Source organism: Lissotriton helveticus, chromosome 2_1 (genome assembly GCF_964261635.1).
Source record: "Lissotriton helveticus chromosome 2_1, aLisHel1.1, whole genome shotgun sequence".
Lineage (NCBI taxonomy): Eukaryota > Metazoa > Chordata > Amphibia > Caudata > Salamandridae > Lissotriton > Lissotriton helveticus.
In genome coordinates, this window is record NC_136059.1 from 89,478,016 (window position 1) to 89,502,744 (window position 24,729).

Here is a 24,729-nt window from a genome sequence, read left to right on the forward strand (position 1 = left end):
CCTCGTTCGGTAGGAACTCAGGCCTCATTATCAATTGGACGAAATCCTATTTGTATGTCCTATCGGGCGATGTTCCCTTTCTCCCGCGTAACTGTCCCATTCAGATAGCTCACACAGGGTTCAAATACCTGGGTATTTACATTTCCCTGGACCCGGCAATTCGTTATCAGCAAAATCTTCTTCGCCCTTGTCGCGATTAAAACAAGATGTCGCGGGCTGGCGAAGGCTTCCACTTTCACCTTTAGGTCGTGCTGCACTCTTTAAAATGATGTCTTTGCCTCGTTTTCTCTACGCTCTTCAGAATGCCTACGATATCATCCCCGCTAGTTCTTTTCGAGCGATCGAGGACCTTCAAAGAAAGCTGATCTGGGACGGAAGACCGCGTATCTCTCTCGCTAAACTGACGCTCCCGTGGTACGACGGGGGTATAGCCCTCCCGGATATAAAGCGTTACTACTGGGCGTCCCATCTGGGCGCTATAAACCACGGCATATATGGTCCCGATCCACACCCCGCTTTCGCCATGGATAGATGGCTACTGCCTGGTGGCGATTATTATAGGGCGCTGTATTCCAAGTCTGTCATTGGGGTGCTGTCCGGCCCCACGAAGATAGTGGTACGCTTGTGGCGAGATGCGACCAACGCGACGGGGTGGACTGATCGTCTGACCCGGGCGACGCCGCTTTTTTGTTCAGATAAGCTTGGTAAACTCTGGAATACTAAAGGGTTCGATAAGTGGGACCTCATCGGTATTAGCAAGGTGGGCGACTTCTGGGTTAAGGGGCAGGTAAAATCATTTGAGTCGCTACAGGAGGAGTTCGAATTGCATAGCACTGAATATTTCCGTTATGTACAGGTCCGACATGCCTTGCGCTCGGTCTTCCAGGTCGGGGAGGTGGTTCCGGAGTAATCTCCTCTTGAGGACAGGTTGCTGGATGGTTATGTGCCTGATAGTACCATCTACCTAGTTTATAAAAAACTGATTAATGATAGAACAGACCTCCTCACATATCTCCGGGAGCAGTGGACCCGTGACGGCCTTGAACTGGATGACGAAGACTGGCAAACTGCGATCTCCCCAAAGGAGGTCGCGATCCCAGCTCGACTCCGGTTGGTCCAGCTTAAGATTCTACATAGGGTTTACGTCACAGGCCCTCGTCTGATTCATATGGGTTTCTCTGAAGATGGTCTGTGTAAACATGGTTGCAGCAGGTGGGGACGTTCCTTCACATCATTTGAGAATGTTGTGAAATCTCTGCCTACTGGAGTAAGGTACATGATGTGATGGATAAGGTCACAGGGATTGCCCTTCGACCGGAGGCCAGGCGTCGTCTACTGAATGTATGGGAACCAACTGATCATAATGTAACTCAGACGCTATGGGTTACCCTGGGGGGCCATGATTGCTAAGAGGGACATTGCCCAGTTGTGGGGATCCCCGAGGGCGCCCACGATTGCGGCATGGAAGGAAAACATGGACTGGTGCATGTTTAGGGAAAAGACGGTATACATGGCTCGAGGTAAACCCCGAAAATGGAGTAGAGTGTGGGGACCCTGGAATGAGTACCGCGGAAATATATGTACACCACCTGTACTAGATGTCCCGCCATCTCCCTGAGCCTACATTCCACTATCGTTTTACATGTGTTCTGCCTTAAGATTTCTCCCTTCTCCCCCCCCTCTTTTCCTCACCTACATTGATTATGGACTATAATGTGTTGTTTTTCCTTCCCAGTCTTGGAATCAGTACTGTAAATGATATCTCCTCTTGCCTTGCTGTTTTGTATGAAAACTTTCAATAAAAACAACAACAACAAAAAAAGAAAGAAAAGACTACGATTCCGGACCCAACCACTAGACCGCGGAATAATGCACAGCATAGTGAATCCAGAAAGATTCACGCTGCAAAAATAAAACGAATATGGTACTTACCAGTATGCATCTGTTCTTGGCATGTAGGGCTGCTGACATTCATATCTATTGCATAGATCGCCGCCTAGTGTTGGGTCCGGATGATTGCACATTGTTGTCCTGGAAGAGTCTTCGAAGTATCACGAGATAGGTGGCTCCTCCCCTGGACTACAGTGCGCATGGGCATCGACTCCATCCCCAGGTTGTTTTTAGCCATTGTGGCAAAGATGGAGTGTAACGCTGTGAGCGATGACCATGCTAAGAGTAAATGCAAGCGCTGCAGCCGCTACAGGCGCCGAGTGGGCGATATGAATGTCAGCAGCCCTACATGCCAAGAACAGATGCATACTGGTAAGTAGCATATTCGGTTCGAGGCATGTGGGTTGCTGAATTCCTATCTATTGCATAGAATACATAGCAGTCCCTCCATTATCGGCGGCCGCAAGTGCCAGCTGCAGCAGTTGCCCTACAGCTGCCTGCTGTTTGGAGTGCACATCTACACAGTAGTGTTTAGTAAATGTGTGTGTGGTAGACCATGTGGCTGCTCTACATACGTCTTCTAAAGGAATATTTCCAAGGAAAGCCATGGAGGCCCCCAACTTTCGCGTGGAGTGGGCCCTTTGAGGAATCGTTAATGTGCGCTTGGCTTTTTGATAGCAAATCTGAATGCACTTAACGATCCACCTGGCTATACCTGCTTTGGAAATGGGGTTGCCCTTGTGCTGTGGCGAAAAGGCAACAAACAGTTGTTTTGTTTTCGGAAAATCTTTGGTCCTATCTATGTAGTACATTAGCGCTCTCTTGACGTCTAGTGTGTGGAGCATACTCTCCGCCACTTACTCAGGATTTTGGAAGAACACAGGCAGTTCTATAGTTTGATTGATATGGTACTGTGAAACCACTTTAGGAAGAAACTTCGGGTTGGTGCGAAGCACCACCCTGTTGGAGTGAATCTGTATGAATGGCTCTTGGATAGTTAGTGCCTGGAGTTCACTAACGCGTCGCAGCGATGTTATCGCTATTAGAAAAGCCACCTTCCACGTTAGGAACTGAATGCATGAGTGCAGAGGCTCAAAAGGCGGACCCATCAGCCTGGTGAGGACCACATTAAGGTTCCATTCAGGAGCTGGGCGGGTCCGGGGAGGAATAACTCGTTTGAGTCCCTCCAGAAAAGCCTTAATGGCAGGCACCCTGAAGAGTGAGAGATGCTGCCTGTTTTGTAGATAAGCTGCTATTGCGGACAAGTGTATACGAATGGAAGCATAGGCTAGATTGCATTTGTATAGATGTAACAGATAACAAATGATCTCGTGAGTAGATGAGTCTAGCGGGTTGATGTTGAGGTCTGCGCAATAAATGACAAACTGCTTCCATTTTGCCGCATAACATGCTCTGGTGGTTAGCTTCCTTGCCTCTTTTATGATATTCATACATTCGGGAGGCAAGTTGAGGTAGCCAAATTCTAAGACCTCAGGAGCCAGATCGCCAGGTTGAGCTGTTGCGGATCTGGATGCTGAATGTCGCCATGGCTCTGCGTCAAAAGCCTGGGTCTGAGGTGCAGCCTTTGATGCGGTACCACGGATAGTTCTAGAAACGTGGTGTACCATGGTTGGCGTGCCCACGTTGGAGCAACTAGGATAAGTGTCATTGAGTGTTGCTTCAGCTTGCGTGCCACCAGCAGTATTAGAGGTGCTGGGGGAAAAGTGTATGCAAATATGCCTGACCAGTTCATCCATATCGCATTGCCCTGCGACTGTGGGTGTGGAAACATGGCGGCAAAGCTTTGGCATTTGGCGTTTTCCTTTGTGGCGAAGAAGTCTATCTCTGGATGACCCCACTGCTGAAAGTACGGGTGGAGTACTGATGGATGTATCTCCCACTCGTGCATCTGGTGGCTGTACCTGCTGAGCAGGTCCGCCATCTGATTGTCCTTGCCCGGGAGGTGTTCCGCCATGAGGAAGAGGTTTCTTTGAATGGCCCACTTCCACATGCTCTGAGCCAGATGAGACAACTGTGGAGAGTGTTTACCTCCCTGCTTCTGAATGTAGTACATGGCCGCCATGTCCGTCCGGATCAACACGACCTTGTTGCACAGATGTACTTTGAATGCTTTCATTACCATGAAGATAGCCATCAGTCCTAGGAGGTTGATGTGCATCTTCTTTTGCTGCGTCGTCCATAGTCCCTGCACTGTGTAGTAGAGTACATGAGCTCCCCATCCCTGGAGAGATGCGTCCGTTGTCAGAATGATCTGTGGCACAGGCTCCTGGAACGGTCGGCCCTTGCAAAGGTTTTGTGGTTTACACCAATGCAGAGAGTTGTATGCACGACCGGTCACCAACACTAGGTCGTTCAACTGTCCGTGAGCCTGATTCCACTGACGTGCTAAGCACTCCTGAAGCGGACGCATATGTAGTCTCGCGTGTGATGCAGGAGGCCATCATGCCTATCAACTGCATAAACACTCTTACCGGAAGCGAGTGTTGCGGTCTGAATTTTTGTAGTAGCAATTGAATGCTGTTGATCCTCACTGAATTTGGCTGTGCTTTGGCTGCCAGAGTGTATTGTCGCGCCCAGATACTGCCGTATGTGGGCGGGCTGAAGGTGGGACTTTGGGTAATTGAGTGAGAATCCCAGATCGTGAAGAAGTGGAATGGTGTGGGACATGTGTGCGGCACACTGCTGGGCCGACTTTGCTTGGATAAGCCAGTCGTCCAGATAAGGGTATACGTGAATGTTTTGTCTCCGTAGGTGTGCAGCCACTGTTGCCAGGCATTTCGTAAACACCCTGGGTGCTGTTGTCACTCCAAAAGGGAGGACTTTGAATTGGTAATGTTGATCCTGAATGGTGAACCGGAGGTATTTTTTGTGTGACGGGTGTAGCGGAATATGAAAGTATGCATCCTTCAGATCTAATGTTGCGAGGAAATCTCCCTGACTGAGCAACGGCAGAACCTGCTGCAATGTTAGCATGTGAAAGTGTTCCGATAAAATGTACTGGTTTAGGGGTCTTAGGTCCAGTATGGGTCTGAGGGACCCGTCCTTTTTTGGGATCAAGAAGTACAGTGAGTATACTCCTGTGCCCCTTTCCTCCATAGGCACGAGCTCGATCGCACCTTTTTGCAGCATGACTAGTACCTCCTGCTGCAATAAGTGCAAATGCTCGGTGGACATAGGACGGTGTCTTGGTGGTATGTTGGGTGGAGTGGATGTTCACTCCAGACAATAACCGTACTGGATAAGCTTTCTGACCCACCTGTCTGTGGTGATGGACTTCCAGACCGGCAGGAACTGTTGGAGTCTCCCCCGACCGGTGTTGTATGGTCGGGGGGCTGTGACAAGGCGTCACTATTTGGTAGCAGCGGAGGATCGGGAGCTGTTTCCACGACCTCTGCCCGCGCCACCTTTATTGTACTGTGTTTGCTGGGACAGCTGGCCTCTGTAAATTCCTCTATTGTGTGAGCGACGAAAAGAACCACCCCTGCACTGCTGCGACTGGAGAGCTCCCATAGATTTCGTAGTTTGTGTCTTTTTTGATTTTTTCTAAGGTGGCGTCCACCTCAGGTCCAAATAAGTGATCAGGGTTTACAGGCTGATTTAGTATGGTGGTTTGTAGCTCTGGCTTGAACCCGGAGATTCTCAGCCAGGCATGTCGCCGTAACATCACACTTGCATTAATGGCTCTGGCAGCGGTTTCCGCTGCGTCCAGTGCACACTTGATAGAAGCATTGGAAATGAGCTTCCCTTCCTGTATGAGCATCTCTGCTGCCTCCTTATATTCATCTGGCAAGTGTTGTAACAGGGTCTCAAGTGTGTCGTAATGGGCCCTGTCATATCTGGCTAAGAGCGCCTGAGTGTTTGAAATGCGCCAGACATTGGCCGCTTGAGCTGCTACCCATTTCCCTGATGCTTCTAGCACTTTCGATTCTTTGTCAGGGGGAGGAGCATCAACCGTTGTCTGTTAATTTGCCCTCTTCCGGGCATTGGAAACAACTAGAGAGTCCATCGGCAACTGGCCCTTGATGTATGTAGGGTCCCCAGGCGCCGGTTTGTACTTCTAAATTCTGGGGTTTAACACCCTGGCCCTTGTGGCCTCCTTGAAGATATCACCAGCATGTTTTAAGACACCCTTTAGCATTGGAAGAGTCTTGACAGTTTTTTCAGAAGTGGAAAAGGTGTCTGTAGGAAGGTAGATCCCCGACTATGGTTGCCCCCAACTTTTTGCCTGGTGTTTTGCTGGTTTTCTGACTTAGTTGACCTGGGACCCTGCTATTCAGGGCCCCAGGCCTACTGCTCTCTCTGTAAAATGGATTCCATGTGCCCTAGGTACATATCCAATTGGCACTGGGCCCTCTTTGAGTCCCTGTACCCAGGGCTGAGGTGCACCCAGGAGTCTCCCAGGGGCTGCAGCATGTATTATGCCACCCCTGGGCTGACTAACTAAACAGACACAACTGGCTGCTTGACAGCTGGGAGCAAGGTGGTGTAATCACCCTTTGCTTTAGATATAGTATACCTATATCTAAACCTAAATGGGCACACAGATCTCCTATCAGTCACTCCTATGGCAGGCCTTGACAATCCTGAAGGCAGAGTGCTTGGAATCGTGTGAGATAGTGCTCTGGCATGAGCTGAGCCTGTCTGCGGCTTACGGGATCTATCCCTTAGCCGTTTCCATGATAGCGTCAGACCATATACTCTAAAGTGCCTTATAATCCTCGCGGTTATGGTAACTTTGGACTGACATCATCTAAACATGTCGTGTAAGGTGTCATACGCTTTGGAATACTACCCCCTCGCCAGTTCTGGCGACGGGGGTAGCATTCCACCCCTCTAGAGGGAGAAGACATGTTGGTAACATGTAACCCCGGTTAAAGTCAGACATAGCCTTAGCTCCACAAAATGGATGCTGCCACCGAGACACAAGTCTGCCCTCCTGTTGCTGGGAGTCCTCCCAGCGTAGGAGGCAAGGACAAAGGGTTTCCTGTCAGGGGCGGTGCCAGCACCGTCCCAGACAGGATTTTGTGTATCCTAGGTAGGCAGGGCTTTAGAGGAAGGTGACTGCAAGTGGCACCCCGGTGCTCACTATGCATAGGCCGGCTTGAACCAGTTCCAGGGGCACACCAGCCCCTGAGCTGGGGAAAAGCCCGCCAAAGGAGAGGGGTGTAACCACCCCCCTCCTATTCCCACCCATAGGGCAGGACTTAGTCGCGTGCCAGCCCCCTTTTGCAGGAAAATAGATCAATCTTTGAATCCTGAACCGACTTTCTACGAGAGGAACTCAAGACTCTTCCTAAGATTTCTCCCTTGTGACTAAGGAGTAGTCACCCTGCAGCAGCAGGCACCAACCAAGCATCGCGGTCTGCTGTAAGTCTCTCCTCCGGATCAAGACTGCCCAGCTCGACGAGAACCGGCTTCCCTGGCACCTCTGACCTCAACCTACATCTTCAGCCCAGCTGAGACCCGTGGGTGCGACGAGACCGAGGGACCGGCCATCATCAAGACTGCACGACGCTTGTCCAGCACGACCACCGAGTGACCCTCGACCGAGTGCTTTGGGGTAAGAGAAGCCCCGACCCTGAGCAGCTCCAGCACCGAAGTTCAGCCCCCTGCATCCACGAGATCTGCATGGGGCCCTTCTGCTGTTTGTTGCTCACCGCATTGTCCAGGTCACTTGCCCGTTGGCTAGTGGCCCTTTTACGACGCTTCACGACGACAAACACCGCTGGTCTGGTTGCTCCAGACTAGCCCGTGCTCCCCTCCAACAGAGGAGCACCTTGGACCCTCCTGGTCCACTCCAGACTCCATTTTAAGTCCACCGCGTGGGCTTGCATTTGCCAAGACTTGTTGCCCCAATCCTGGGTCCAGCGACGTCGACAGCAGATACCTTCGTGGGACAGCTCGCACCTCCATCCTGGTCGCCGACAACGCCTCCTGGTCCGAGAGACTGCAGAGCCCAGCAGCGCCCACTCACCTGGTCGAGGTGACTTTGTCCGGTGCCATCCTGGTGCCCACCTAAATCACTGGCTAGTGATTCAGAACTTGGTCCCCTCTGCTTACAGGTCTTCTTCATCCCTGATCCAGGCTTGGATCACCACGAACTTCTTCACTGGCCGCCTGCCAGCAACTTCTTTCTTCAGGCTCCTGGTTCGTCAACGAGGGTTTCCGAAGCCACTTGCACCCTATGCAGCCGCAGCCCCTGGGCTAGGTAAACCGAGTACTCCGGTGCTCCAGCGTAGTCCAACACTCTAAGTGTCCGGATCCACTTTCGTTTTTGACCTACCTAGTCGGGTTCGCCCGACAACAGTAACTTTGTCTTTGCTAGCCTCCATAGACTTTTTCCCGCCTTACGCGCGAGTTCCCACTCTGCACACGATGTCCCTAGGCCTCCTGCTTGTAATCTAAAGGTTCAGTAGTCCAGTCCTAGCGATTCTAAAGCCTATGAGAATAGTACTTACCTGCTAGTAATTTCGCATTCCACTTCTTGTGTATATGGTTTTTCGTGCCCCTCGGGCATTTGTGTAAATTATGCGACTAAGTATTTTCGTAAGAGTTTTGTTGTGTGCTTAGCTCCCTGTTTCATAAAGAGCCAGGGTAGTCTTGTTAGAAATAAATATAAGTTTATTTTCATAACAACTTGTGTGGTGTCCTTTCACTTGGTGTTCAAGGGGTATATGTGATGGTAAAACAGCTGGCTTATCACGCCCTCTAGAGTCTTAGCCTTAGACTGCTCGTATCCATGCTACTAGGATAGCTGGTCTATAAGGTTGACTTACAACCAATCATCAATAAGGGTTGTCTGGACTGATACATAGTGATCACTAGAATAGTGAGCACTGCATATCAGGCCAACTTCTCACAGTGTCAAACAGAAAATCCACTTCAATTGGGTCAGCATGGAGCTGGACAACATGATTTGGCTGCCCGTTCAATAAGCCCATTAAATGCCGCCGAGTCTTCAGTAGGCGAGGTTTTTACAGCATACACCTGACTGTCTGGGGCAGTGTGTGGATTTCCTGGGTCAGCAGCGTCTGCCCATGGTTCATTGTGATCTTCAGGATCAGTGTCTATAGGGTAGTTGTACTCCTCATCGTCACCTCCTCCTGTCTCCCCATCTGAATAAGTGGGCGAGATAGGAGCAGTGTCTTGGCCATGTGGAGATATTGGTTCGACAAGAACGGGTGAAGTAGTGGAATCCTTTTTCTTTTTTAATGGGATTTTATAGGACTCCATAGGCTGTTCCGGGGTGATCTTTCGTTTGTAAATTGAAAGTCTACCAGTGTCAGCGTCAATGAACTGTTCCGGCTGCTCTTGAAGCGGGGGTTGTCGATGCTTTGCGACCACTAACCCAGGCCCTGTCTTCTGTCCCGCTGACGCCTGCTTAGACCCTTCGACGGTCGTCTTAGGGGTGAAGGCCTTAGGCACCACTTTCTGCGGCAGCGTGAACTGGATGGGCACCGGCGACTTTTGAGGTTTAGCAGCTGGCGTCGATGGAGAAGTATCCTTCGGACCGACAATGTAAGTCTTCTCCTTAATTCGCTTCAACGCCTCTGACACCTGCTTCAAGAAGGAGGCGGAAGGGTGCGTCGATTTGACACGTTCCTTCGATCCAACACCAGGCGTGGACTCGAGGGTTGTAGCGCTTTTGGCCTTGTCCGATGTGTAGGATCGAGAACCTTCTGCGGTGCGAGTCCTTTGTGTCGGTGCCGATATTCTCGGGTCGACGTCCTTGACCTGCTTGTTACAGTCTTTGGGTCGACACCCGTTAGCAACCTCATCGGGTCGATGACACCTTTACGCTTTTTCGGCGCCGATCGTTCCGAGGACTTTGAGCCGACCAACACAATACGCACTGTCGGTTTCCAGTGCTTTCGATTGCGTAGACACCGATGCTTTCTCTTTCGGTTTCGATTTCCCAACTTGTGGCTCCTTAGAAGTGTCCGTAGCCGGGCCTTGAGGCGAGGCTGTGGAACCCATTATAAGATCTTGGGTAAGGCCATGTGGCGATCCCTCGACCTGAGCCTTATTAAGTCTTTCGGCCCCCGTATAGACGGTTGGGCCTACCTCCTCGCCTGAGCTATCTTCTCCGGTCCCAAAGAACACATCGTCATCTACCTCGTCGATGACGTTAGTAATATCGACCATCTCGACATCTGCGTCGTAGTTGGAGTCGTTCTCCGATGCAGTATCAGACTATCGAACTTCCTGCTCGACTCCCTCATCCTCTTCGGTATCGAAAATGTTCACCGGGTCAGGTGCCGTCTGCTGGGCCTCCTGGCGCGCTGCGCGCCGAAGTCGAATCGTCTTATTTTATTTATTTATTCAAAGTTTTATATAGCGCGAACAAGATCCTTACAGATATCAGAGCGCTTCACAGAGACAGGGGTAGGGGCAGCAGGAATGAACAGAGATAATGGGAGCAATATAATAGTCACTAACATAGTAGGATAATAATAACGTACAGAAAACATTAATATACAATCAGGTAAACAAGTAATATAAGACGGCACAAGTCATTGATCCCACTACAGAAGGGTTCAGGTAAACCTTGGATGTGTGGATGGCTTATACCAAATTCTTAGGATAGAGAGAACACTGGGTGGGGGCATCGGGAGGGTGATTCAATCAACCAAAGTGTATCATATATTGGTCGGTAGTAAGAGTAGCGTAGTAGTGTCACCATCAAGTAGGAGTATAGTGCCAAAGGACAGGTGAACAGTGTTACAAAGCGATGCAGTCTCTCTGATCTAGCACCTATAAAGTTCAGGAGATCTTGGCCAGAAGGATGGTTTTCACCTCTTTCTTGAAGAGTGCAGTGGAGGAGATAAGCCTGGTTTCAGGAGGGAGCGCATTCCAGATCCTGGGTGCAATTCCTGAGAAGGAGCGCTTGTATGTTTTCTCTTTCCGGAATCTACGGGGTTTCAGGAGTAGATTTTTTGTACTTCTATTAGATCTCGAACCTCCTGATAGACAACTTTTGAGCGAGGTAGTTGGGTGCATTGTGGTGCACGGCCGCGTGTGTCATAACTGCAATTTTTAGCTGTATTCTGGCTTCAAAAGGCAGCCATTTTAGAGACTTTAAGTCTGGGGATATATGCGAATGTTTTCTTGAGCCAGTAATGAGTCTCGCGGCAGCATTCAAGGAGGCTCTTAGGGGTGCTGTTGTGGATAGCGGGAGTCCGCTGAGGGCCACAATTCCGTAGTCTATTCGAGGGATGACTAAAGCTTGTACAGCAGTCTTTGGCAGGGAGGAAGGGTTTAAGTTTCCTCAGTGTATGGATTTGGAAATTAGCTCCTTTTGTGGCTTTGCTAACGTGCTGCTGCATGTTGAGCTTGGCGTAGAGTGTGATGCCAAGGGATTTCGCCGAATCCACGATGGTAGGTTGGACATTGAGTGCTGTTAGGTTATTGAGCCAGGTTTGGGTGGTGGAAATTTTCGCTGGGGGTGAGATGAGTAGGAACTCAGTTTTCAGAGCATTTAGTTTGAGGTGATTATCGGCCAGCCAAGATTGAGTGTTAATAAGTGTTAATGTTAATGTTAATGTTATATGGACTTGTAGAGCGCACAGCTGCCCCAGCCAAGGGGGAATAAGTGTGGAATTCAGATGTTTGATATCTTCTGGGGATTGTAGCTTTAGGTAAAGTTGTGTGTCGTCGGCGTACATATGGAATTGAACATTGGATGCTTGGAGCAAGGTGGCGAGCGGTTCCATGACGAGGATGAACAGTGTGGGGGAGAGGGAGGATCCTTGTGGAACACCTAGATCTGCAGGCACAGGTGTAGATAGCACATTGTCGATCTTGAACTTCTGAGACCGGTTATGAAGGAAGGACGAAAACCATTTGAGAACAGTTCCCGATAGACCCATTCTAGTGCTTAGCAGCTCCAGCAAGTTCTCATGTTTGACCGTGTCAAATGCTGAAGAGAGGTCAAGAAGGATGAGGAGGCAAGACTCATTGCGATCAAGGATTTGGAGGGCGTCATCAATTGTGTGTCATAGCTGTTTCCGTGCTATGTTTCGCTCGGAAGCCTGATTGATGAGGGTTGAGGAGGTCAAATTGGTCAATGTGTTTTGTTAGTTGGAGTTGGACACATTTCTTCAGCAGTTTGGCCAGGGTGGGGATATCCAGGGTTCCAGGGTATTGGATATCCAGGGTATTGGATCGGAAACTAGAACAAGCCATACAGCTTGCTTCATCGTGATCCGGCGACAGGCACTTGTTGCACGCCGGGTGGACGTCGATATGAGGATATTTCGAATTACATACGGGGCACCTCTTGAACGGGCTCCGTTCCATGATGTGTCGTCGATAAGCCTCTGGCGTTGACTGGGCCATCAGCGCTGAGAAGTCACGCGACTCCTCTGGATGTTCGACTCGGGAACTGAGTTGAAACAGACTCGGGCACCGATCGCAAGACAATACCGACGATATACTAAAGGCCTTTCGGCCAAAAAGAAAGTTTTATATATATTCCGAACTTGAGGGAACAAATATGCATCCGAACCCAATGGCGGAAAAAAACAATCTGGGGATGGAGTCGATGCCCATGCGCACTGTAGTCCAGGGGAGGAGCCACCTATCTCGTGATACTTCAAAGACTCTTCCAGGACAACAATGTGCAATCATCCGGACCCAACACTAGGCGGCGATCTATGCAATAGATATGAATTCAGCAGCCCACATGCCTCGAACATAAACATATCCGGCATCTGCCCATCCCATTTTTAAAGTACTGGTAACACGCTAACATACTACCAAATTGGATCTGTAAAGGAAAAATGAAAAAAGTAGAGCAAAAAAATTTTTTAGGCAAGGGTGGGGAGAAGCAACACTGAGGCCATGAGTGGAAAAGGAGGCAAACGGCGAGACAGAAGGAAAACTGAAGGTGGCAATAACACTGAGGGTGTGTGGGAAGTTACACAGGTGAGAGGAACATGGGAGCACGGGGAGGGGATAAAACACCCAGGGAAGAGTAACAATACTGTTGGAGGATCCACACAAAATAGAAAGCATCACAGGATACAAGCTCACAAGGGACAATGAGACAGTGCGACGGGGTACACAGTACGCAGAAGAGACAGAAGGAACACATGCTCTCTGATTGAGTGTTCAACCAAAAAACAAGTGTCGCTCGAGGACTTCCCTTCACCCTTTCGAGTGTCGCTTGAGTGTCTGGGGTAGACGACTGATCTCCTTCGACGTCTTTGGGACTTCGATGACCGTGCAGTCCTCTGGTCGCCTTGCGATGTTGTCCTCCTCTCCACTGGAGAGGCCCAAGTCTCGGAGCGATGGAGGCGGCACATGCATGGTGTGGTTCATCCTTCTCTACCTCTTTTACTCTGAGAGTCTTGGATGTGAACATCGAGCAGGCATTGCAGTCCTCGCTATTGTGGTCGAGTGGCAGGCAGAGGTTGCAGACTGGATGCTGGTCCTTCTGGGTGTTTTTATGGTGTCAATTGGTGCAAAACTTGAAAGGTGTTTTGTCCATTCGGTCACTCAGGGAGCCCCCTGCAAGAGCATTCTCTGTTGAACGTAGAGATCGCAGTCGAAAAACCTTCTCCCTCGTAGTCTGTTACCTGACCTGTAATCGGGTGTCTTGAAAAGTTTGAATTTCGTCGATTTTCTTCTCTTTACGTCGATTCTCTCTAAAAACTCTGGAGCTCTTCGGTAACGATCCAGACCCAACGGCAGAAAAAAGAACCTGAAGATGGCGACCAAAGATGGGAGCCTCTGAAAGAAGCAAGTCGACGTCAAGAAGGACACCAAATGGTGTTATGTCGGCGCCCACCTGAGCCACAGAAAAAAAAAAAAGAAAAAACTATTCCGGACCCAACCACCAGATGGCAGAATAATGCCCAGCATAGTGAATCCAGAAAGATTCACGCAGCAAAACTAGCAAAAGCATAAAGAACTGAAAGGAAAAAAATATTTGCCTATCAGCCTTAGTACTAAGTAAACCACTGATCAGGCAAAAAAAAATAAAAAATGGTCACTAAATGCAAGAGAACCAATGGCTGAAGGGGGAAGACCCTTTGTGCAATGCTGTATGGTGGGTGGAACCGAGGACACAAAGCCTCTTAATAGATCGGCGGTTAACCTCTTCCACGCTCATGACGAGCTCAGCTCATCAGGAGGCACACTGGAGCTGTGCTCATGACAAGGTGAGCTCGTCATGAACAATGGGCTTCAAAGCTTCTCAGCACAGGAGGGGAAAAGCCATAGCAGCCAAGGTGTTAACCATAGCCGTCTTCAAACCCGACCTTAATTGAAGTAAACATTTTTTTAAAAAAGGGAGTGAAGAGTTTACTACCTTTCACAAGACTACTGAAAGATGCAAACATACCATTGTGCCTGTTGAGCTTTCTCTTCCCTCCCTCTCCCCTTTCTGCCAGGAAAACCTTGGTACAAGCGCTGGTCATCAGCTGTTTGGATTATGTTAATGCCCTATTGATCTCGGAAAATTAGACTTTGCTTTCCAAACTTCAAGTTAATTGCATTGGTTACCAATCGTGTACAAGGATTATCTTTATAATGTAATGTCTGAAACAATGCCTTGCTTGGAAAAGGTCACAGTTACCCATCGCCTAGACTATTGCACCACCGCCCTCCTAGACTGCTCAGATCCAATGACAAATTGCTTACAGTTCCATGAGTCAGAAGGACCTTCACAGAAGGCAGATCTTTTACCTACTTATACACTATGTACAAAAATAGGTTACCCCTGCACATCTGCAGGTGTACAGATCACCAATTCCGAAAATTACTGAAGGCCATGCTCTTTTAATGCAGTAGTCTCTTGCCTGGCTTCATGTTCAGGTGCAGACATACCCCTCTGGGTGATTTGTGCGCTAAAATTCCATTAATATTTGATTAATAAACGGTTTGAAATGAAATTAAAAGCTTGCTAGGCAGTGCAGTTTAAAGCATGCACATTAAAATGACCGCAAATTAGAAAATATAAACTTCAAACCATTAATACGTACCACAATTGCAGGCTGAGGTTTCTGTCCAACAGAAGATAACCGTACTCTCTTTTTGTTAATCATAACCGGTACAGTTTCACTGAATTTTATTGCAGCAATTGCAGCTTCTCTAAAGCTCATTTCCAAGTACGCCTAGGAGCATAAAATACATAATTTTATTACATAAAGAGCAAACTTAACAAGGACTTTTCAATTAGTCATTAATGGAATGCATCCAGCACCACACTGTTTCCTAGCCTTGATATATATAACAAACTCAATTCTCACAAAAAGCAAGTTAGGAAAAAAGCACATCAAAAATTCTCACACACAATTAAACTTCTATATTAACATCAATTACACAAAAAATGTAAGAGTAGACAAGGAAATCGATGACCGTATTTTCTTGGTCTGTAAACAGCTAACTTTTCTTGCACAAGCTAAAGTGCCTACGGACACAGACTTTCAGATGGGTAAGGATAATGTTACTTACCCAGTAAGCATCTGTTCTTCGCATGTAGAGCTGTAGATTCACATGCTTCCGATACTCCTGCCATTTAGTGTTAGGTCTGGATGTTTGTAAGTTGTTTTTCTTTGAAGAAGTCTTTCCTAGTCACTTGGTAAGGTGACTTCTCCTATTGGTGATAGTGCGCATGGGCATCAATGTATAATTTAAAGTGCAACAACTAAAGGTGCCCAGGGGAGGTGGGTGGGCACATGTGAATCTACAGCTCTACATGCCAAGAACAGATGCTTACTGGGTAACATCCTTTCAAAGCATGTGTGCTGTAGGTAAACATGCTTTGTGTAACTATAAAGCTGTATACTCCCAACGTGGTGGCGAACCTTTAGATGTTGCAGTTGTTTGGAATATTGTTTTAAGTACTGCTTGGCTGTGCGAATACATCTACACAGTAGTGTTTGGTAAATGTGTGTGGTGTAGACGATGTAGCTGCGCTACGTATGTCAGCTAGAGGAATGTTACCTAAAAAGGTGACAGAAGCCCCTATTTTGCGAGTGGAATGCGCTCTAGGGGGTATAGTCAACGTCCTTTTGGCTTTAGTATAGCATGTTAGAATGCATTTAACAATCCATCTTAAAATACCAGATTTAGAGAAAGGATTGCCTTTAGGAGGTGGAGCAAATGCTACAAAATGTTTTGCTAAAGTCCTTTGTTCTATGTAGTATAATAAATCTCTTTTAAAGTCAAGCGTGTGAAGAGCACGTTCCGCTACAGAATCATGTTGAAGAAACAAAACTGGTAACTCTACCGATTGATTTATATGAAAGCCAGAAACTACTTTTGGAAGGAATTAATGGTCCGGAGAACTATCCTGTCTATGTAGCTGTAAGAAAGGCTCTTCTAGCGTTAATGCCTATAGATCACCAACTCTCCTCAGTGATGTGATCGCAATGAATTAATGGCTACTACCTATAGAGCCAAGGAGAATTTGGCTCTATAGGTAGTAGCCATTTCACTTTTTTAATATACGCTAGCAGCATAGAACAAGAATAAAGTTGTCTGTTCGTGCTGTGTGCGTGATTTTATGTGTTTATGTTGTGTGACATCACTGTATGTTTTTCCACTGCACCTGTAACACAGTTGGTTTTCATTTGGACACGTTTCTTTAAGCCCGATAGCACCGATGATGATAACAGGGCCGTCCTGGTGAGTACCTACCAGGGGTCCCATTGGTGGTGCGCCCGTGAGGTGTTATCGCGCTTCCACACATTTTTTTCATCGCATTTGGGTGTGGGTTTCGCTTCTGTCTGGATAGGGAGCGGGCTTGTTTTTAAGATGGGCTGTTGACTGGTGTATTACCTACCCCTGATTGATGAGAAGTGGGAGGTGTGTTTGCTGAGAAAAAATTGTGATAAGCAATACACTAGCTCTTTTAAAATTGAATGCCCAAAACCGACCTGGGTCATTAGTGTTTTGATAACCACAAAAGGGAACAAAACATTATCCACAAATCTGGACATATTTTCGGTGAGACCATTGATGGAGGAAACAATCGGTCGGCCAGGTGGACAAACTATTTTTATGAAGTTTAGGGAGACAGTAAAAAGGTGGGAGTCATAGGATTACTGCTTCGTAGGAAAAGGTGTTCATCCCTACCCAACATCGAAAGAGCGACATGATTTTCGTATCAGGTTGTCATACTCTGATACTCCGCTGATATGCTTCATTGTTGGTTACCTCATAATATTTCTCATCTGACAATTGTCTGATTGCTTCTTGCAAGTAATTGTCTCTACTGAGTAAGACCACATGAGGGTTTCACAATGATGGTGTTGTCGTTCATCAGGTCTTGTAATGCCAACCTTTGGGCATCGGTTATATTACGGCCATTCATTTGATGGTTTGTAGCCTTTCTAAATTTCAGCAAATCGTTGATCATAGCCTCGGTAAAAACACCCATCGCATTTGTGGGATGGGATAGATATATATATATATATATATATATATACATATATATATATATATATATACATATATACATATACATATACATATACACACACATATATATACACACACATATATATATATATATATATATATATATATACATACACACATATACATACACATCCCAGGGCATCTGTGGGATGAATGAATATACACACACATCCCAGGGCATCTGTGGGATGAATGAATATACACACACATCCCAGGGCATCTGTGGGATGAATGAATATACACACATCCCAGGGCATCTGTGGGATGAATGAATATACACACACACATCCCAGGGCATCTGTGGGATGAATGAATATACACACACACACACACACACACACACACACACACACACACACGTGAAAACATATGCAGCCTAAAATATTTCCAAAATGCTGAAATTACATAGGTTTGCATTGTAGCACCTATACTCTCCCAACCCCTAAGGAAGAATGAATATGCTACTTACCAGTATGCATCTGTTCTTGGCATGTAGGGCTGCTAACATTCATATCTTAGCATTAGATCGCCGCCTAGTGTTGGGCTCGGATGATTGCACATTGTTGTCCTGGAAGAGTCTTCGAAGTATCCTGAGATAGGTGGCTCCTCCCCTGGACTACAGTGCGCATGGGCATCGGCTCCATCCCCAGATTGTTTTTCGCCATTGTGGCAGAAGATGGAGTGAAAAGTGTAAAGGATGTCCATGCTAATGAATAAATACAATAGTATATCTGTAGCTGCGACAGGCACCGGGGAGGAGGGTGGGCGATATGAATGTTAGCAGCCCTACATGCCAAGAACAGATGCATACTGGTAAGTAGCATATTCAGTTCGAGGCATGTGGGCTGCTAAATTCATATCTTAGCATAGAATACATAGCAGTCCCTCCATCAGCGGCGGTTGCCCGTGCCAGCTGCAGAAACCTGAAAAAGTGTTTTGAGAACAGCCTGTCCTACAGCAGCTTGCTGTTTGGAATGCACATCAACACAGTAGTGTTTTGTGAAGGTGTGTGGTGTGACCCACGTGGCTGCTCTGCAAATGTCCTCTAAAGGAATGTTCCCCAGGAAAGCCATGGATGCCCCCAGTTTGCGTGTGGAGTGCGCCCTAGGGGGTATTGTTAAAGTGCGCTTTGCTTTTTGATAACATATCTGGATGCACTTAACAATCCACCTGGCTATCCCTGCCTTGGAGATTGGGTTGCCTTTGTGTTGTGGTGCGAAGGCAAAAAAGAGTTGTTTTGTCTTTCGAAAGTGTTGTGTCCTGTCTATGTAGTACATCAACGCCCTTCGTACATCTAAGGTATGGAGCATCCTTTCCGCCACCGTTTGCGGGTTTTGAAAGAATGCTGGTAAGTCAATGGTCCGGTTTAGATGAAACTGTGACACCACCTTAGGAAGGAATTTAGGGTTAGTGCATAGCACTACCCTATTTGGGTGAATTTGAATGAATGGCTCTTGTATTGTGAGCGCTTGCAGCTCACTGACACGCCTCAGAGACGTAATAGCTATAAGAAAGGCCACTTTCCACGTAAGGAATTGGAGCTCACACGAGTGCAGTGGCTCAAATGGTGGTCCCATCAGCCTGGTGAGAACGACGTTGAGGTTCCACACCGGAGCTGGTGGTGTCCTTGGGGGAATGACTCTTTTCAGACCTTCAAGGAAGGCTTTAATGGCGGGCACTCTGAAGACAGAGAGGTGCTGTCTGTTCTGAAGATAAGCCGCTATGGCGGATAGATGTATCCTAATGGAAGTGTACGCCAGATTGCACTTGTAGAGATGCAACAGATAGCAGATGATGTTGGGGATAGATGCATCTAGTGGGTTGATGTCATTGGATGTACAGTAGATGACAAAACGCTTCCACTTAGCAGCATAGCATGCTCTAGTAGTTGGTTTCCTCGCCTCCTTGATGATGCTCATGCATTCTGGAGGTAGGTTAAGGTACCCAAACTCTAGGACTTCAGGAGCCAGATCGCCAGGTTGAGCTGTTGCGGATCTGGATGCTGAATTTCTCCATGGTTCTGCGTCAAAAGACTGGGCGTGAAGCGCAGTCTTTGATGCGGTACCACTGAGAGTTCGAGGAACGTGGTGTACCAAGCCTGGCGCGCCCACGTTGGAGCAACTAGGATGAGGGTCATCTCGTGTTGCCTTAGTTTTCTTGCGACCAGCGGTATTAGGGGGGCTGGCGGAAAAGCGTACGCAAATTTGCCTGACCAGTTCATCCATATCGCATTCCCCTGCGACTGTGGGTGAGGGAACCTGGCGGCAAAGAGTTGGCATTTTGCGTTCTCTTTTGTGGCAAACAGGTCTATCTCCGGATGACCCCACTGCTGGAAGTACGGGTGGAGGACAGATGGGTGTAACTCCCACTCGTGCATTTGATGGCTGTACCTGCTGAGCAGATCCGCCATCTGATTGTCCTTCCCTGGGAGGTGTTCTGCCATGAGGAAAATGTTCCTCTGAATGGCCCACTTCCACATGCTCTGAGCCAGGTGAGACAGCTGTGGCGAGTGGGTGCCTCCCTGCTTTTGGATGTAGTACATCGCGGTCATGTTGTCCGTCCGGACTAGCACGACCTTGTTGCACAGATGTACAATGAAGGACTTGAGCGCCATGAAGATTGCCATCAGTTCCAGATAGTTGATGTGCATCTTCTGTTGTTGCGTTGTCCATAGTCCCTGCACCGTATAGTCGAGCACATGAGCTCCCCATCCCTGGAGAGATGCGTCCGTTGTCAGGACAATCTGCGGCACAGGCTCTTGGAACAGTCGGCCCTTGCAAAGGTTGTGTGGAGTCCACCAATGCAGAGAGTCGTATGCCCGACTGGTAACCAACACTAGGTCTGTCAATTGGCCACGAGCCTGTGTCCACTGATTCGCTAAGCACTCCTGGAGCGGGCGCATGTGTAGACGTGCGTGAGGGACAATGAAGATGCAGGAGGCCATCATGCCTATCAACTGCATGAACACTCTCGCTGGCAGCGAGTGTTGTGGCGTGAATCTTTGGATCAGGGCCTGAATGCTGTCTATCCTGACTTGGTTTGGCTGCGCCATGGCCGTCAGGGTGTTGATCGTTGCACCTAGGAACTGCCGGACATGTGCCGGCTGAAGATGCGATTTTGGGTAGTTTAGGGAGAAACCCAGATCGTGAAGAAGGTGAATTGTAGTTGACATGTCCGCGGCGCACTGCTGCTCTGACTTGGCTTGTACGAGCCAGTCGTCTAGGTAGGGGTAGACATGGATGTTCTGCCTCCTGAGGTGCGCCGCTACTGTCGCCAGACACTTGGTGAACACCCTCGGGGCTGTTGTGACTCCGAAGGGTAGGACCTTGAACTGATAGTGTTGTCCTTGAATAGTGAACCTGAGGTATTTCCTGTGTGACGGGTGTAGTGGAATATGGAAATACGCATCCTTGAGATCCAAGGTTGCTAAGAAGTCCCCTTGGTTTAGCAAGGGAAGAATCTGTTGCAGCGTAAGCATGTGGAAATGTTCTGATAGTATGTAGAGGTTGAGGGGGCGTAGATCTAGAATGGGTCTGAGAGATCCGTCCTTCTTTGGAATAAGGAAGTACAGGGAGTATACCCCCGTGCCTTCCTCTCCCACCGGCACTTGCTCGATTGCTCCCTTCTGCAGCATCACCACTACTTCCTGCTGCAATAAGAGCAAGTGCTCTGCGGACATAGGCCTTTGCCTTGGCGGGATGTTGGGTGGAGTGGACTTTAATTCTAGGCAATAACCATACTGGACTAGTTGTCGCACCCACCTGTCTGTGGTGATGTTTTTCCAGACGGGCAGGAACTGCTGCAGTCTCCCCCCGACAGGTGTTAGGTGGTCGGGGGGCAGTGACAGAGAGTCACTGTTTGCTTGGAGTAGAGGAGCGGCGGTTGTTGTTTCCTCTGCCGCGACCTCTGTTGCTGTTATTTCTGTAACCTCCCTTGTTCTGTTTTGTGAAAGAGGATTGTGCCCCACCTTTCGAGAACTGGGATTGTTGACCCATTTGTCCTCTGGTGACCCCACGTGCGCCTGAGCGACGAAAATTGCTGCCACGAAACTGTTGTGACTGCAGGGCCCCCATGGATTTAGCAGTTTCCGTGTCTTATTTATTTTCTCTAGGGTGGTGTCAACATCTGGACCAAACAGACTATCAGGATTGACCGGCTGATTAAGAATTGTTGTCTGAATATCCGGTTTAAAGCCTGAGATGCGTAGCCACGCCTGTCGTCTTAGCATAACACTAGTGTTGACAGCCCTAGCAGCTGTATCCGCAGCGTCAAGCGCACACTTGATGGCTGCGTTTGAGATGAGCTTCCCCTCGTTAATGAGCAGTTGTGTGGCTTCCTGGAACTGTGGAGGCAGGTGTTGTACAACCTGTTCTAGGGTGTCGTAGTGCGCCCTATTGTAACGCGCTAGGAGCGCCTGTGTATTGGCGATGCGCCAAAAGTTTGCTGCCTGTGCAGCTACTCTTTTGCCCCCTGCCTCTAGCACTTTGGACTCTTTATCCGGGGGAGGAGCTTCACCCGTTGTCTGGGAGTTGGCACGTTTCCTGGCATTGGCAACCACAAGAGAGTCCAGTGGCAATTGTCCCCGGATGTAGGCGGGGTCCGCAGGTGCAGGCCTGTACTTCTTTTCAATGCGAGGGTTGACCACTCTCGCTCTTGTAGGCTCCTTAAAAATGTCCCCAGCATGTTTGAGGACACCTTTTAGCATAGGAAGTGTTTTTACTGTCCTTTCAGAGATTGCAAAGGTGTCGAAAAGGAAGTCTTCCTCAACCGGGTCGGCATGCATGTCCACATCATGATTGGCTGCCGCCCTTTCAAGTAGTGCATGAAAGCCTGCTGAGTCCTCAGTCGGGGATGCACGTGCATTAAAGAGCTGCGGGTCTTGGCCCACACCTTGGGTGTTCTGGTCACCAGTGTCATCGTATGAATCCGGTTGTACATCAGGTTCATCGATAGGGAAATTGTACTGCTCATCCTCATCATACCCCTCACCCACAGAGTGCTCTGGGGAGGGAGTAGGGCTCCGTCTTGGAGGAGGCTGGATTGGTTCCGTGAGGCCTGAGGCGTCAAGGGGCACCCTCTTTTTCTTCAGTGGGATGATGTAGGAGTCCACTGGCTCCGAAGTGATTTTCCTTTTATAGAGTGTCAGCTTGCCTGTGGCAGCATCGATGAAATGCTCTGAATCGTCTTCCGATTCGAGTACCCGACGTGGAAGAGGGCCAGCCGGCGAAGAAACCTGTTTCGGAGCCGATTTTGTTGAAAACGCTTTCGGCGCCTCCTTAGGTTGCAAGAGAAAGAGGAGTTTTCCAGAAGGCTTTGCCGGAGTGTCCTTTTGCGGCTGCGGTGATGGTATCGGAGCCGATGGGGCAAAGGCTTTCTCCCTGATTCTCTGCAGTGACTCCGCAATGGGGGACGGTACACTGCCAGTGGGTTTCGTCGCCGACAAGGAAGCTTTGATCGGTCCCTCGGATCCGACGTCTTCGTGGGCCTTGTGCGCTTTGGGCGCGGAACCCGTCTTCGGCACCTCCGATTCTTGAGGCCGGGGCGCAGACTTCTTGTGCGTAGCCTCTTTGGAGCCGACCTTGGCGGGCTTGGACGGCGTCGTAGCCGCTGATCCGTGCCGACCATCTTTCTTGGAGGCCCCCTCCTCGGGCGTCGGTTTCGATTTTGGAGCATCGGAATCGACAGACTTCTTCGGCTTCTGCGGACCGGAGGTCGACGGAGCCGATGGGGTGACGGGCACCGTTTTCTTCACCGGCACGGCAGCCATCTTAGGGACACTCGAGTCCTTAGGTTTCAGTTTCGTTTTCGGGTCGGCCATTTTAGGTGTCGACGATCCCGATGGTTTCAGTTTCGGTTTCGAAACAGCGTGCCCAGCAAGTGAGTCCGTAGCCGGGCCTGAAGGCGGGGCTGTGGCTTGCGGCAACGGGTCTTGGGTAAGGCCGACAGGCGATCCCGTGTCCCGGTCGGTATCTTCGTAACCTTCGGGGCAGAGCTCGTCCCCCGAGCTGTCTGCCGCGGCCCCATAAATCTCATCGTCGTCTCCTACCTCTTCGACGTATTCGAGGACTTGACCCGCGACTCCGTCGTCGTCTCCCGGATCCGCCTCGACCTCCGTCTCTGGTGGGGAGATTTGTAGATGGTGACCCTGGACCTCTTCTTCCTGGTCGCCGAAGATGTTCTCCGGATCCGGGGCCGCTTGCCTAGCTTCCAAGCGCACCGCGCGTCGAAGCTTGAGAGTTTTCTTGGAGCGGAACTGTGCACAGGCCTTGCACTTGCCGTCGTCGTGGTCCGGCGAAAGGCACTTGTTACACACGGGGTGTAGATCGATGTGTGGGTACTTGGACCCACAGAGCGGGCAGTACTTAAACGGGCTCCGCTCCATGTCCGTAAAGGCTTGCAGTCGTGTCGCGATGAGAAGGCCTCAAAGTTCAGAGAGCGAAGAAAACTCCGCTTATTCCGGCTCCAAGAGACGGAAGACTCGAGACCGTGCGCAGACAATACCGACGCAAGAAAATCGAGGCCTTTTGGCCGCTAAAATTAGTTTTTCTTGGTTCCGACAGTAAGACGTCGAGACCACATCCGAACCCAATGGCGGAAAAAAACAATCTGGGGATGGAGCCGATGCCCATGCGCACTGTAGTCCAGGGGAGGAGCCACCTATCTCAGGATACTTCGAAGACTCTTCCAGGACAATAATGTGCAATCATCCGAGCCCAACACTAGGCGGCGATCTAATGCTAAGATATGAATTTAGCAGCCCACATGCCTCGAACAGAGCAGTAAGCATTTGTCACGTACAACAATGCTTTATTGCCATTGAAAAACCTGTAATTGCAGGCATTTGACAGTAGGATGCAGTAGAGTATAAAGAAACAAAAAACGGACACCTTACCTTTAAGGCATTAGAGTAGGGGTACCGTGCCTTTAAGACCTGTAAGCAACCCCCTGCTCCCATGATGCACCACAGGTGACAGTTAGGTCAGCTCTTTTTGGAGGTGCATAAACACTGGAGGAAATCCGTAAGTAACATACCATAACTTTGCAGTAATGCTTGTCCGGGGAGGTGGGTGGGTAGCTTATGACTTTCATGAGTATACCCCTGGATGGGAACTAGGATTACAGGTAAGTAACTAATCCTTCTCATCCAGGGGATACTCATCAATAGTCATAACCTATGAATAGCTCATACCCAAAGTCTCGCGGACAAGAAAACAAGTATACAGCAAAAACATGAATCAACCACATTTATAATGCAGTTACGCAAACAAATTCCTCAAAGAGGCCTGTCCCACTTGGGCCTCGGCCTGTGCATCTGCATCTAGGCAGTAATGACGGGTAAAGGTATGTACTGAACGCCATGTAACCGCCTTACACATCTCAGATATTGGA

At 48.9% G+C, this 24,729-nt stretch overlaps 1 protein-coding gene across 2 annotated transcripts in view; it reads right to left on the minus strand.

The window, feature by feature from the left end:
- The window catches only part of ZNF638 (zinc finger protein 638), a 985,826-nt gene that overhangs the window by 770,179 nt on the left and 190,918 nt on the right, over positions 1-24,729 (minus strand). For both annotated transcript variants that reach the window (XM_078674499.1, XM_078674497.1), the window contains one exon: positions 14,898-15,029. In XM_078674499.1, coding sequence (XP_078530625.1) covers positions 14,898-15,029 — 132 coding nt within the window. The remainder of the gene's footprint in view (positions 1-14,897; positions 15,030-24,729) is intronic.